This window comes from Humulus lupulus, chromosome 3 (assembly GCF_963169125.1).
Source record: "Humulus lupulus chromosome 3, drHumLupu1.1, whole genome shotgun sequence".
Lineage (NCBI taxonomy): Eukaryota > Viridiplantae > Streptophyta > Magnoliopsida > Rosales > Cannabaceae > Humulus > Humulus lupulus.
This window is the reverse complement of record NC_084795.1, coordinates 108,576,752-108,593,052: the sequence shown is the minus strand read 5'-3', so window position 1 is coordinate 108,593,052 and position 16,301 is coordinate 108,576,752. Positions and strand designations below refer to the sequence as shown.

Here is a 16,301-nt window from a genome sequence, read left to right as displayed (position 1 = left end):
AAAAAAATATGGCTTTTTAGCCATCAATGTACAAAAATATGAGAGTTAAACATTTTTTAATTTGTATGGGAAAATTTAATTAACAAAAACTTAGTTTATGGGAAAACTAATCCCATATTGGAAATTAAAATTAATCAAAACAAATGAGCAAAAGGAGGGGTACTATGGTAATTAACATAGCCAAAACTCCTTCAGTCAAGTCCATCTTCTCTTTCATTTTGCCCTAGCCGCCTCACCATCTCCACCATAGCCAAAACTCCTCCACTCGGCTGCCTCACCATCTCCGGCCACCCACCCTCACCACCTGCCAAGAACACCCCAGCCGCACCTCCGTGAAACACAGCCACTCCTCCACTCGGCTGCCTCACCATCTCCTGTTAGGAACGAGTTCCTAATACGCAGCGGAATGGTGGTGGGGTTGGCCCAGTGTACAACAACATTTTTGTAACATATTTATGTTAAACTACCTTTAAATATGCAGATCCATTAATATACATACATTAATCATAAGCAAGATAATAATAGAAATCATACCTCTTGAAGCCTATCAAGTATCCTTGCTATCTTTTCGTATTTAGAACGATCTTCCTATCCAAGCCGCTCCCACGTACTCACACCAAGATCTTCCAAAGCGTTCTCTACACCTCAAGAAGTGTGTGGGCACTTAGAGAATGAAGGATAGTTTATTTTGTGATTATACTTGATGTACTCAACACATGAGATCAAGAGAATAAGCCTGAGAATTGGTTCTTTAATTTCAGGGAGAGAAAACTATCGTTCTATTTTTCACAGAGCGAATATTCTGAGTTGTCTCACATATCTGAATATTTTTCTGATTAGTCACACTTAAAAGAAAATATTCAAATTTAAAAATAAATCTGTAACCATTTTACAATTTACTTTTTAATTAATTAATTATTCTATTAATGAAAAATCCAAAAACCAATTTTTGAATTATCCATTAATTAATTAAATAAAATTGAAAATCCTATCCCTGAAATTTGCCTAGCCTCCCTAATTTTAGGAATGTTGGTTTTTTAATTTTTATTTAATTATTTATTCAAACTGCTTTGTCAGATAAGATCTAACAACCTGATAACTAATTCAAATTTGAATTCAAATTTAAATTAATTATCTTTTTAATTAATTATCAAATATAATTAATTATTTGAATAAATATTAATCTTTTAAATTCAAATCAAATTTGAACTTATCAGATTATTATCTCCCACTCAAATAAAGATATTTAATTAATTCTACCAATTAATTAAATCTAATATTTTCAAAAATAAATATTTAATTTATTATAATTTCGAAAATTATAATTAATTAATTATTTAATTAAATTTCAAAATTAATTTAATTATTTAATATAATTTCAAAAATTATACAATAATTAAATATTAATTAATTTTGTTAACTACAACTAATTTGTAATTAATTAATTAATCACAATTATCATATAATTGCATATTTGGCCTGAAGAACAAATTTCTTCTATTTTTCCCTTCATATCAACTCTTACCTTGAATAGTGTTGATAGAGCCGCTATGGGGACCTATGGACCTATAATTCCAAGCTCCAATAAATGTGAGATTATTAATTAAACTCTTTAATTAAATAATCTTAATTTATTAATCTCATGATTATTCCACTATAAATATGAGACTGCACTCTTGTAATTATAGACATTTCATTTACTGAGTACTTTATAATCATAAAGCATCCATTGATATAATCATTGCATACAACTTGACTCTCTAATAATGGTTCATAATTAATCGAGAATAAAATTACCGTTTTACCCTTTTAATTATCTCTTGTTTCCTTAAGTACCATTGACTCTACTAGTGAAGGTTAATTCATAACTAAATTATGAATTTGAGCTCAATAACCTTTCAGTCCCAAAAGTCAACCCTTAAGAGAACCATCATTCAATCTCTTGCGAGAAGGCATAGATTCCATATCTGTATACTATGTCCCCAGCCATCTACATTAATGAGTTCCCAAAACAAAAGTTTCTAGCCTGATCATTCTGACAGACCCTAACAAGTGAATCAAATAACTCATATAACATAAACAGGAGTTCATAGTAACTTCAGGATTAAGATCTATTTGTATATGATCACCAGTTGATATATTTAATTAATACTTCGAAACGGTATTTAACTAAGTATTAATAAACATATCTGGTCCAGTTCTATATATTCTCTAATATATAAAGTGTTGACCCTTGTTTTGGTCAACTGACACGGAGTCAAACGCTTGATGTGGATGGATGTGTTGTAATAGATTTAATGACAAAAACAGTAAAGAACACAGTAAATTATAGTGGTTCGGCCCCAAGAACTGGTAATGACCTACGTCCACTTGCTATTATTGATATGAATTCTCAAAGAAGTGATCAAAGAACTAGGGTTCTCTGAGTTTCACAGGCTTGAGAGAGATGACCAATACAATCGTAATATAACAGCTCTAATTCACTTGTAAGTGTAAAACTTATATCAGCCAAAAGTCACTTCCTTGAGCTATCTTCCTCTATTTATAGGTTCAAGGGGGATTACATGAATTTGTTACAGATATTTGTTCCTAATTAATCGGATAATCAGGAATCATAGGAGATAATCTCAGAATTGATTATGATTTACCCAAGATCATTTTGGAATACGCGGAGTATACGACCACGCTGGTCGTATAGAAACTTCAAATGTTACGCCAGGGGAATCTCACTGGTCGATGGTCGAACAGAACCTCTGCCAGGTGTCAGCCACGTGTTTAAAAACGTCTGCCACGTCACCCGTGCCTATTTTTTGGATAACATTTGCCCCCCAAGTTTATTTATTACGACCAGCAATAAATAAACTTTAAGGAAACGACTCTTCGATTACCCCCACCAAATATGTCAGAGTAGTTCGTGCATTCTTGGAAAAAGTGACCAACCCCAGTCTAATCACGACTTTTCAGTTCCCAAGTAACCCATTGACGGCGATCACCTTTCCCCATGCTTCGAAAAGAGGAAACTGATGATTACCTCTATTTTCATGCCACAGACAAAATATATATAGCCTCTTCAGAGTCTCCTTTTTCTTTTTACGCAAGCCATTTCTCCATCAAGAAACCCTAAATCAGAACTTTCAATTACTCTGACAATCATCTTTCAACGTTCCAAGAACAAGCCGTCCGTTCGTCTACGCTCAGAATTTCTTCAAACCTCCATAATCTTTGCTTCGGTAAGTTTAAGAACTTTTCTACTCTTTATTTTCGCTATGCATGCTGCTGTGAGTTAACTTTTAGGTTCTGGCATTGTCTGTATTCTTGGGTTGAGATGCATGAAAGTAGGGGATTTATCGAGTGATGCTAGATAGGATGATGTTTCTTTGCCATCTAGGAGTTACGAATCAGTTTGATAGTAGAGATCATAAATTTAGGACGTAAAATCGAAGTAAAAATTCGATTTTTATGCTAGTTGAAAAACTGAGTTTTTCCCTCCTTTACAGGAGTTGAAAAAACTTTTATAGAAAAATATTTTACTTTCACTTTTTGATCTGTTTTTCAAACTGTTCGTGTGAAAAAATTATATTTTTGTTAGAATGCTGTTGTATAAAAGTTTGACTTTTATCCACGACCAGCGTTATTCTAACCATCTTTCTAGACTCTCCACCCTCACCTCCCCATTTTTCTGTCCGCAGATTTTAATGCCAGATTTGTGGGGAGGTGAGTGGCCTATCGAAGACGATCTTCTTGTGCAACTGCTTGAAGGTGAAGAACAGCCTGCTCAGCGCGTCCACGAGATTCCATTCTCAAGACTTTCTTCTTCCAGACCTCAACCATCATCATCCAGAATGACCCATTCTAAATCTCCTGGCAAAAAGAAACCAAATCCCGAAGACAATCCAAACCTCCTGCCAAGCCTGATTCGCAAGCTAGGGTTCCCTTGACCAGCAGTCGAGAAAACATTGTCCCAGACCCTCGCATTCAGGTCAGGGTTCGCCCTCGGCACTCAACCCTTCCTGATGTCGAGTGGTATCTCTCTCCCCTTAGCTAGGTAACCCCCAGGATGCTTGCCAATTATCTTAGGAAGTACCCTCTCACTGGGGTCAATCTCAAGATCCCCACTGCGGACCAGAGGGCTAACTTGCCTGGAGGCGCTTACAGCGCCTGGTCGAGGTACCATATAGAGGCAGGGGCTACCCTTCCTCTTCATCCCTTCTATCAGGGGGTGGCGAACTATTTCGGTGTTGCCCCCTTCCAAATTACTCCCAATGGATATAGAATGCTCGCTGCACTCTATATCCTTTACAAACTTAAAAAATGGCTAAAGCCTACTCCTCACGAGGTCAACTTCCTTTTTGACCTGAAGTCCAACCCCCAACAGTCCGGGACGGGCTTTTTCCACTTTTGTCACCAGGAAACAAACCGAACATTCCTGAGTGACACCACCCACATCTCCAACGTGGGGAAATACAGTCAGGAGTATTTCCTCATGCCCGACATGACTGCAAACAACCTGGCCTTCGCTCGAGGAGGTAAATGTCCTTTTTCGCTGGTCGCTATTTTTACTCAGCAATTTTCCTTGTACTTCTCTAAAGTATCTTGTGTTTTTCAGGACCATGGTTACGCCCAAACCCAACACTAGACATGGTGTTGAGGTCCAACACACTGGCCATAATGACTGATGCTGAAAAAAGCGTTAAGTCTTTGGTCACTGATGAAAACTTGAGGCTGTCTGGCCTCCTGACCCCTCATCAGGAAATGAGGGAACCCGCGGTGGTTGACGACACTGCCAAGGGGCATCCCGAGCAGCAACCCCCAGCGTCTCCTCCTCGAAGGAGACCAACTGGGGTTACGATCAGGGAATCGACTGGCGCTCCCTCAACAGAAAGGCCTTCTGCCCCCCAAGGGAAGGGGAAACAAAAGGCAGCGGAGACTGTCGTAGACTTGGATGAGTCTTCAGACGAAAACAGTACTGTTATTTCGCTTTTAAATAGCTTGCCAATTCCTTGTCACTTATTTGACGGGGACGAAAATTCTACATATACTCCAAATCTAGGGCCAGACTTCTTCGTGCTAGAGAGTGAGTGTATGACTAGTAGAGTCAGTAGTGTAGCGACAAGTAGTAATAGCTCGGGTATTGGACTTTGTAATTTTCTTTACTTCTTTTCTGATGTGCCATAACTTTTCATCTATTTTTAGCTTACTATCTGCATGTTTATTTCTTTCTGCAGACATGGCCTCCGCCAACGTTTTCGACCTGTAAAATACTCAAGAGGAGGAAGAGGTTTCCCTGGTCCGAAGGAGGAAATCGGCCAGGAAACATGATGGGGAATCCAGCCAAGCACCCTCGGCCAAGAAGAGTCGAGCAACTGATCCTCCAAAGGACGGGCCCTCTGGCCAACCGTCTGCCCAACCTTCCGCTCCTGCCGAGAAGGAGACCTCGCCTGCTGCCACAAATCCTTCGCCCGTGGCTCCAAAAGAACAAGCCCAGCAAGCCGAACTTCCTGGGGCCAAACTCTCGAGCCACTCCCTGCGATCAGCTAAGGATCGCCTCGCCCATATCCTGAAGCACGACCGTTGCAGGGAGGCAATGGCTGAGGCTGAAAACATGGGGGTCGACCAGATCCTCAACAGGGCTCTTAATGAAGTGGCCAGTGTAAGCACTCTTTCTCTTTTTGTGATCATGGTCTTGACTTTTTCTTTCTTTTCAGATGGCCTAACTCTTATTATTTGAATGCAGACCATGCTGACAATGACGGCTGCTCGTGCGCGTGCTGGTGCCAGCATCAAGTAGTCTACGGCGAAGGTTATTGAGGAGCTTCAAGCCGCGGAGGCTAGGCATGCTGGGGAGCTGGAGGTGGTCACCCAACAGAAGGATGCCTTGGTGGCAGAGCTGGCAGAGAAGAAAGCTTCTCTGGAAACTATTAGGAAGCAAAGGGACGACTATCAAGATGCTAGCCGGACCTCTTGGCGCGAAGTCAAAAATCTGAAGGAAGAGCATCTTGATAAGGACATGGCCATTGCTGTCCTTAAGAGCCAGGTGGAGCAGCTTAAGCTTACTAATGCCAAGGACCTGGAGAGGTATAAGAATACGACACTTCGGTGTTTCTATGACTTTTGGAAACACAACCAAGGTGCCAACTTCAACTACCTTCCAGAGGATGCCAGGAAGGCAGAGCTAGCTCGCTGTACTGCTAGGTTGGCTGCCGAAGAAAGAGCCAGGGTCCCTGCTTCCCCAGAAATTCTGCCGCCCGCCGGAGTGGAGGGAGGAGAAGCTGCAGGAGGCGTGGTCGACCAGAATGCTCCACAGGACCCTCCTGCTCCTCAATCTCCATAAAATTTTTCTTTTATATTTCTTTAATCACACGACCTATGGATAGTGATGTAAAGACTAATTTTTCTTTAATTTTGCTGCATGGGCAGCTTATTTTACTTTTGCTTTTGAATAATTACATCCAAGCAGTACTGCTTGCAGTGTAAAAGAATTCCCTTTGATAATATAATATTTCTGCTTATTATAACATCTGTTCACATGACTGAACTTAGCATAGTACTTTGGCTTGATTTAACAAAATATGAATTTTGAAAAATACTCTAAGTACCGTAGCATGCTTTCACTTATTTTTTTCATGTGTTTACATACCTCTTGGTATGCTTTGCTATCGATGTACCTTATACGCCCCCAAGTGACTGAGGAGCTTTAGGTCCTTGGTCACTTGCCTTGACCACGACCTGTGCAAACATTACTGCTCGGTATAAAATGCAACACTTGTAATACAGCAAAACAACACACGTAATGAACAAACACTTGTAAATTTTTTTTCACAAAGGTTTGGCAAGAATGACTGGCTGCGCACAGTCCCTTGTAATTCTCGTATTAAATGGACTAAACATGTCTTTACAAGTGATCTTTAAAAGATCTTAGACTTATAAGCGATTAGCCATATAACATGACTAATCCTTTTTCAAAACTTGTAAAAAGTAAAAATTAATACAAGCCAGTCCTTTAAGAAGGACTGTTTATTGATAATACTTGCGCAGGTGTTCTCCGTTCCAATAGCGCGGAACGAGATCTCCATTTAAGCATGCAAGTTTGTATGTGCCTGGATGAAGAACTTCTTCAATCTGGTAAGGTCCTTCTCAGTTTGGTCCGAGTACTCCAGCAGCCGGGTCGCGGGTGTTTAAGAAAACTCATCGAAGTACTAGGTCTCCGATGTTGAACTTTCTTTCTTTTACTTTTGAGTTAAAATACTGGGCGAATTTTTGCTGGTACGCAGCTACTCGGAGTTGGGCTTTTTCTCGTTTCTCCTCAACCAAGTCTAGGGACTCCATCAACAGTTGGCTATTCTGGTCTTGGTCGTATGTGATTCTCCGATGTGAGGGCAGATCTAACTCGACTGGCAACATAGCCTCATACCCGTATGCTAAGGAAAACGGGGTATGGCCTGTTACTGTTCAATGAGAAGTTCTATACGACCAGAGTACTTCAGGCAGCTGTTCTGGCCATGCTCCTTTAGCTTCTTCGAGCCTTTTCTTCAGGGTATCTTTTAGTGTTTTATTCACTGCTTCGACCTGCCCATTTTCTTGTGGATGCGCGACTGAAGAAAAGCTCTTGACGATTCCATGCCTTTCGCAGAAGTCTGTGAATAGGTTGCTGTCGAACTGGGTGCCATTGTCTGAGACAATCTTCCGAGGCAATCCATATCGGCAAACAATGTTCTTGACGACAAAGTCAAGAACTTTCTTTGTCATTATAGTAGCGAGTGGCTTAGCTTCAGCCCATTTGGTGAATTAGTCGACTGCTACAACTGCGTATTTTACTCCACCTTTTCTTGTTGGCAAGGACCCAATTAAATCGATACCCCATACTGCGAAGGGCCATGGACTTTGCATCTGCTTTAACTCATTAGGAGTTGCACATGGGATCTTGGAAAACCTCTGACACTTATCACATTTTCGCACAAACTCCATCGAGTCTTCATTCATGGTTGGCCAGAAATAGCCCTGCCTCAGAATCTTTTTTGATAAGCTCTGCCCCCCAGCGTGATACCCACAGAAGCCTTCATGTACCTCCTTCATCAGCTCTTTAGCCTTTTCTGGTGTAATACATCTGAGCAGTGGCATGGAGTATCCTCTCCGGTATAGAACACCATCGACCACTATGTACCTAGCAGCCTGCCTCTGAAGAGTCCTGCCTTTGTTTCTATCTGCTGGTAGTACACCATTCGTGAGATACTCCAAGTACGGTGCCATCCATGTATCTTCTATCCGGATCTCCATATTGGCATCATCTGCTCGTATGCTTGGCTCGCGTAGCCGTTCAACTGGCACTATATTTAAAGGGTCAGCATCCTTCGCACTCGCAAGTTTGGCTAAGGCATCTGCGTTTGAATTCTGATCTCGGGGGATTTGCTGGAGGGTACATTTCTCGAATTGCGCCAACAGATCTTTGGTTTTGTTCAGATAGGCCACCATTTTCAGGCCTCGTGCTTGATACTCCCCTAAGAGCTGATTCACTACCAGCTGTGAATCACTGTAAATATCCAGCACTTTTATACTCATGTCTTTGGCCAACCTTAGCTCAGCGAGGAGTGCTTCATACTCGGCTTCATTGTTTGAAGCGGTGAAATCGAACCTAATAGCGCAGTGAAATCGATGCCCTTCTGGCATTATCAATATCACTCCTGCTCCTACGTGAGATTCGTTGGACGATCCGTCCATGGATAACTTCCACGAAGGAGCTTCAACTTGGGGCTCAGGCGCACTAGGTTTTTCGCACTGCTCGTTATCTGGGAGCTCAGTGAATTTGGCGATAAGATCAGCCAAGACTTGTCCTTTTACTGCTGATCGCGGTGAATATGTTATATGGAACTGCCCGAGTTCGACTGCCTATTTCAACAAACGTCCAGCAGCCTCTGGCTTTTGTAGAACTTGCCGAAGGGGCTGGTTAGTTAAGACTGTGATGGGATGGGCTTGGAAGTAAGGACGTAACTTCCTTGAGGCCAAAATTAGGCAATAGGCTAATATTTCGATGGGAGGATATCTCAATTCGGCCTCGATTAACCTCTTGCTCACATAGTACACCGCCTTTTGCACGCCTTCTTCTTCTCTTACTAGCACCGCACTAGCAGCATACTCGGTGATCACCAGGTAAATGAACAAAGTTTCCCCATCTATAGGTTTTGATAAGACAGGAGGCTGTGCCATGTGGGCTTTTAAAGCTTGGAAAGCCTGTTCGCAGTCTCCAGTCCACTCGAACTTCTTGTTGCCTCTAAGTAGATTAAAGAAAGGGACGCATTTATCCGCTGACTTTGAAATAAATCTACTGAGTGCGGCAATCCTTCCAGTTAAACTTTAAACATCTTTGATTTTCATCAGCGATTTCATGTCGATTAGGGCTTTGATTTTTTCGGGGTTGGCTTCGATTCCTCTTGAATTGACAATGAACCCCAAAAATTTCCCTGATCACTACAAGAAAAAATAGTATTCATAACACTTAAAAACTGCTAACCGGGACTATTGATAGCACTTCTGAAAATGCTAACATAGCCCCTGTTATTAAAAGTCCAGTCTTTTCTATAACAGTTTTTGAATGTTATGTTCGGTGTTATCTTAAACTATTCAATAACACATTTTTAGGTGCTATAATATTCAAATAATAACATTTAGATAGAGTTTTTGGTTATAAATTTGAAGTTTAATCTTGTACTTTTTTCATAACACTTTTCAACTGTTACATTTGATTATTTTGATAACATTTTTAGTTTGTTATATTATATAAACCATAATGATTTTTTACGCTTATAATATGTTTTTAAATCATAACATATAGTAATAAAATTTTAAATTTTATTTTGATAAGTATACTTATATGGTTTTTTTTTAATTAAAAGATTTTCATTATTGTATTTTGATAAAAAAAATTCAAAATTAATCATAAAATGTAATTCTCAATAGATTGATAAACCATAAGTATTACATTAAACAATAACTAATTCAAACCATAAATGTGTCTACTTCATGAGAACTTAGTTCTAACTTAAGTTTGAAAGCATAACATAATAAAGTTTTATAATCTTGAACAATTTTTACTTCAAAAATGAAAAATAGAAACATTACAAGATTCACAAAAGTAAACCATGCGTGAAACTTGCTCCATCCTTCAATTCATCATCCTTTGTGCACTTGCTCCATATCTCTCTTCAACAACCTTATCCATTTCCAAATTTAGTCTAAAGCTCTTCCTCTTTTCATTGAGGAGTTTAACTAATTTTCCTGTAGGTATGTGTTTTGGCCTCTTTCCTTTTGTAGATGGAGGTGACATATCTTGTATTTGGCAAACTCTTTGACTAGTTTCTGATCAACCATTTCTATAATTAGTACAAATTTTGATGAGTTACAAAAATCATATATAACAACATATTATCAATTATCACAAAAAAAAACTTATAATAAAAGTCAGAAAGAAAGAAATAAACAGTCATTCTTGGCATCAAAGAAATAAAAATTCAAAGTGTCATACTAATAGTAAAAGAGCGGATAAGCATCTCTTGGTCCATTTTTGCCACTTTTATCCTCATATTATTTTATATTTACTTTTTCCACTCTATAAAAATGTAGAATTTTTACATTACATACGACTGTTTTAGTAGCCACTGCCAGCAAAAAATAAATAAATAAAAGACATATGTTGACTAAGAGAATATTCTTAGTGCCAGCACTTAGTCTACTTAGTGACTAAGAGAATATATATATGTGAGAAGGGTCTTTACTTATGCCTTGTATTCTTGTTTAGGTTGTCACAGAAAGCGGGTCTTCACAACATGGGTTATGGTTCTGATAGTGGTTCTCAAGATGGAAGAGATGAAGGTTAGTTTGATGCTAAGGGACTAAATTGTAATTTCATTGTGTGGTTCAATGTAGTTTTGCTATTCTTGTTTCTTGTGAAAACAAACAATTGGAGCTGCTTAGGCAACTGGAAAACCAGTAAGATTTCATTGTGGGGTTTCCATAATGTCTATCAACTTTCTTTTAATTTTTGGTGTCTTTTCTATAAGATACATGTATGACAACTTCAAACCATTATTTTCTTTTATAAGATGAAAATCACATATTCTTCCCTATATTTTGACTGTATCCCAAATGCTCGACAAATTTTCCATTCTGTCATAATTTCTCTATCAAGCCATAGTGACCATCAATTGATTCTTTCAAGCCTTATTTTGTTTAATAAAGAAGAATAAGGACGATTCATTAGTGATGGTTGGTACTTTCTTCAGCATTTACTAAACATGTTTATGGTATTTTTTTTTCTTTCTAAACTAGGCTCATTACCTAACCTTACAAATTTGAGGACTATAAAATTATAGCAATTGCTATGTAGGACCTTAGGTACCTATGAGGGACTCAAACCTTAAACCTTGCGGGAGAAAACTACATGCCTTACTGTTTGAGCTACTGCTTTTGAGCACATGTTTGTGTTATTTAGACCAATAGCCACCCTCAACTGTCTCATGGGTATGTTTATGTTATTTAGACCAATAGCTACCCTCAACTGTCTCGTTTAACCCTGAAATGGAGCTTTTTTGTTTCTGTCATTTTTTTTGGGAACCATATGAATTCTTATTTTCTTTCTATTTTGCTATTCTACTTATTTGGGTGTTTACATCAGAGTCATTTATAGTCCTCCGGTTTATATTGAAGAGGTTTGGTATGGTCATTTATAGTCGTGTGTCTTACATTGAAGAGCTTTTGCATTGGATTTCAGTCTTTCGTGTGTATGAACTTTTAGGCCTATATAGGTCTAGTATGTCTATGACTTTAAATTCCTATTTAACATTTGTACCATAATATTCAATTCAACATGTAAGATAAGTAGTTTCAATATATATCTATAAATGTTATTTTTTCTATTGTAATTTGGCAGATGATGAGGATGATTACGAAGAGGCTGGTGGTAGTAATCGGCTTTTCTGATTTATGTTTGGCAATGTTGATAACTCTGGCGACCTCGATGTTGATTACCTTGATGAGGTGATTTCTATTCTCACCTCACCGTTGGTGTTGCCTGTATCTTTTTTCTTGATACTGGTTCCTCCTGTTTAACTATGTTTTTTTTTTCTTGTCGTAACAAATGTCAATGAGGATGACAATGGATTTAAGCTTATGATGTGACCTCTTGTGTATATTTTCTTATTTATGTGCATGTGCTAGTATTTGGCCCCAAATTCAGAGTCCAACTTTTATGGAGTTTCAGTTCTATCTATCTATTTTGGATTTTGTGGAGAGATTCTTGAATCTTTAATTTTAGTGTCAAGAGCATTGTGGCCTTGGACAAGATATCTAGAAATAAAGGGGGACCTGAGTGAGGAATTTAAAGTTAATGTGACCTTAGGGGGGGTAATGATAATGGAGATTTTGTTTGGGAAAAGAATTCCATTTTAGCACAGCATGATATCTGTAGTATAAACTTTTGTAAAACATATTCTTCATTACCGTTTTTAGAAAAATTTAATGTAGGAGAAACCTATATGGGCTTTGGCAAAGGGAAGATGACAGCAGTAATGTGGAATTGTAAAACATGTCATTTTTGCTACTTATAACAGAGAGGTGTTACCTTGTATTGAAAAGAAGGATTTGTAATCATCATAATGAGAAACACCCGGGTTTTAAGCTTCTTTCTGGCCAATAGCAGTGGTTACTATGTTCTACATCTTTCCTGATTTTGATTGTTTTTAGTTGAATGAATGGATTGTTCAACTATCTGTTTTCCCTCACTGATTTCTTTTCCTTTTTTGGTCATGTGGAATTTTGTTTCCTATATAAGAAAAAGTGTCTTGGGCTTCTCTTTAGGCATTCTTGAAACATCAGAAAAAGGTCACCAACAAGGCAAATTTTAGGTGAAGTTAGGAGTACCTTGAGGCCATTTGTTTAATGTACATTTTTCAAGTAACTAGTGAACAATTTGAGAATATTCTCTACTATTCTTACACTTTGGGTTGCTATAGCTTGCAGTAGTTTAATGTGGCTCTTAGGATGTAGCTAAGATGATTAATATTATATAAATATATATATATATTTCAATTCATCTCTGTTTCTTATCAAAAAAAAAAAAAAAAAAAACACATCTTCACAACATTTTACCTTTCATGCTACCCTTGGCCTACCTTTGAATGTGCTGAAGATCATTGTAATTTTTAGATCTTGTTCATGTTGCTTTTTTATAGTTTTCTTATCTCTAACCTTGATGCTGAATTGTGACTACATTTTTCAGGATGCGAAAGAGCATCTTTCTGCTCTGGCTGACAAGCTGGGGTCATCCTTAACAGATATAGATGTATGGAACTCAATCAATCCTATGTTTTCCTTAGTACTAGCTTTATTTGAGTTGAATAATCATTGTTTCATATTGATCTTAACTTATTGTTATGTATTTTTTTCAAAAAAAAAAAAAACTTAGTGTCATGTATTTAAGGGAATTGTAGTGTATGTACATTTTATCTTGATTAGGAAGATTATAATATGCAACTTCAACATTCAAAACATGTATTTGAAGGTGAAAGTCATATCTACCTTTGTAAATTAAGAAGTTTTGTTGTCAAGAGTTCCAGTATCTTGTATGACTATCCTTACATGCACTGGATTTTCTATTTCTGAGTTACTAATTAAATCAGTGTGCTAGTTAGAATTAATGGATAAGAGCATTATAGCTTTATATTTCAGCTATACTATTTTGCAGAGCTTGTGTTAGATCACTAGTATTACATCACAATAGCTGTCAGAGAAAATTATTGCTAGGAGAACCTAGAAGCAACACGATTCTTCACTGTACAATATTTGCATATTTGGTGATATTGTACTAAAACAATTTTATATATCATCTTCTCCCATACATACATGCTTTAATATTCTCTTTATTAAGATATCACCAAATATTTTTTTTTTGTTCTATTGTCAATTGATTATATGCTAAAACCTTGAATTAGTGCAGCTATGATGGTATACATTTCTATATTGCAGCAACAAGCAAAGTATGTGGATGCTTTGGAAATTCTCACTGGGAATTTAGGATCTCTATTAATGATTGAAGTTGATAAACTACGTATACAGGTACTTTAGAAGATTTATTTGCACTGTTTGATGTTTTTGGCTTGTCACCTACTCATGAACTCGTGAATATTGGTTATTACATTACATCTTGTGAAGCATATTACATTAAATCTTTCATGTTTACAGAGGTTTAAGAAAATGGATAATTAATATAGGGTAATAATATTGATCCTCTAATCTTTTATAGGTGTATACAAAAGGGATACTAATCTTTTGAAATTTATTATATATACATCAAATAACTAACAGAAAATCAGAAAACATTCCAGCCATATTTATTAATCAACCATCAATCATTATCAATTCAAAATATTCAAACAACACACAAGTTTTCTTCCTTATCTCACCGCAGCACACAATAATAATAATCTCAGAACCTACTTCACTATGGATGAATATCTAAGATATTCAAACTCCTCTAACATTTGCAAAGTATTTTAACAAAAATAAAAGAAAACATACCTCTTGCAAACTGCTGCAAATAAAGTTCCCTCCAATTTGAAATCCAATGAAGCCACTAAAATGAAAGCAAAATTACATGAAGAAGAGTGATATTGGTTCATTATCAATGGTTCAATGGAAATAGATATTAAAAATGATAGGTTCATATACAGTTGCTTTACCACCATGGACTGTCTTGACTCTTGAGACCAATTTTATTCCCATACAAGCCTTTCTTTACATGACTTATAGCGGGGAGAACACATTTGGATTGTTCTGAGGGAAATCAATATGGAAAATTTGAAATGTGTAAATAAGGATTCGAAAAAGCAAGATGGAAAAATGTACATATTATCTGTTTTAGCTCATGTTTATTTTCACCTTGCTGTGGGGATTGTGTTTCTTATGGTTCTCAACTGTTAATAGCAGTTGTGTCTGCATTTCAAAAAAAAGTTTTCAATACTTATACTCACTTAAGGTGGTGTCTTTGGTGTTATACTTATATGAACTCCTTATTTCATGCTTTTTACTGAGTTAGGATAGAGACTGTATTTAGAATATTATTCTCGTTAATTAGCTATATTGATAAAGTCTAGATATAATATTTACTAGTAGAGTCTAGATATTGTTTTTCTAAGTTTATAAATGGTGGTATATACATATTGTTATTATTATAATTATAATATTTTTATTGAGAAATTTGAGGAGCTAAGCAAACCTAATAGACAGACCTATCATTCGCACCGCAACTAAGGAAGCAATAATTGACATAACTTGTGCAAATGACCTAATCCATATACCAAAGTAAATAGTCTGCTTCTAAGATATTACCTTGAAGCTCCACCATGGCCTTCTTGATCATAGGCTTAAACTTTCCTAAAAGACATGAGATTTCCATAAATTTCAAATAAGAAACGAAACATCAAGAAGGGCAGTGAGCAGAAATTTTCAAATATTTGTCCAAAATTATCCTTGCAAACTTTTATTTACAGATGGCAGAGAACTTTGATGGATGATAATTACTGTCTGAATGCATAAATAAAGGTTACAGTAGTACCATGTCTTCTCTCCACGTCCATTAGTGCAGTTAAAGTTGTCCCACTAACGGTCCATTCTTCAACTGGAGCAGCCAAATTCCCCACCTGTATAATGAGGCAGGAAACAATAAAGAGAAAACAGTCCAGTTATTGAACTACAAGAAAATTATTCTCAGGATAACAAAATATAAAATAACTGGAAACAAGAACATACTAGAAAGAAACTATTAGAAAAAGGGTAAAAATGAAGGGGATAGGGGAAAATAAGACACAAACCGATGATATCAATCCAGTTTTCCCACTGTGAAGGAGAGCTCCTGCACCATAACCCAATGCATAACAATAGGTAGAATCAAAATTAGGTGGCAGACCACATCTTCCTTCATACCTGCACATTGAAAGATAGCAAGGGTGATTTTAACGTCCACATTCCAGCAATTTTAAAGTTTCATTACTTTTCTAACAAATTTATATTTCTAATAATGTGTGGTAAAGCTACGAGACAATTGTGCACATTGGTATGAGTCAAGGTTGTCAACAAGATCTCGCAAGCAAATCCTCAAACTCAATGAGCTAAATTAAAATGCCATGCGACATTGATAACTGGAATTTGCGACTCAAATTAATGATAGCTATTTGGGGCTTTCAGAAAAATGACCAGATTTTAAGTTTCATATAAGTCATGTCCCAATTTCAAATTTTATAGCAATATGTAAATTT

The 16,301-nt window shown here is 37.0% G+C and overlaps 1 protein-coding gene across 1 annotated transcript; it reads right to left on the bottom strand.

Annotated features, from left to right (window-relative positions):
- Nucleotides 1-15,331: 15,331 nt before the first annotated feature.
- On the bottom strand, nucleotides 15,332-16,097 carry LOC133824914 (pyrophosphate--fructose 6-phosphate 1-phosphotransferase subunit beta-like). The gene is made up of 4 exons (XM_062257932.1): nucleotides 16,081-16,097; nucleotides 15,858-15,969; nucleotides 15,602-15,686; nucleotides 15,332-15,420 (listed from the first exon to the last, which is right to left on the bottom strand). Exons 1-4 carry the CDS (start codon nucleotides 16,095-16,097, stop codon nucleotides 15,332-15,334), a joined length of 303 nt encoding a protein of 100 aa, XP_062113916.1.
- Nucleotides 16,098-16,301: the final 204 nt, after the last annotated feature.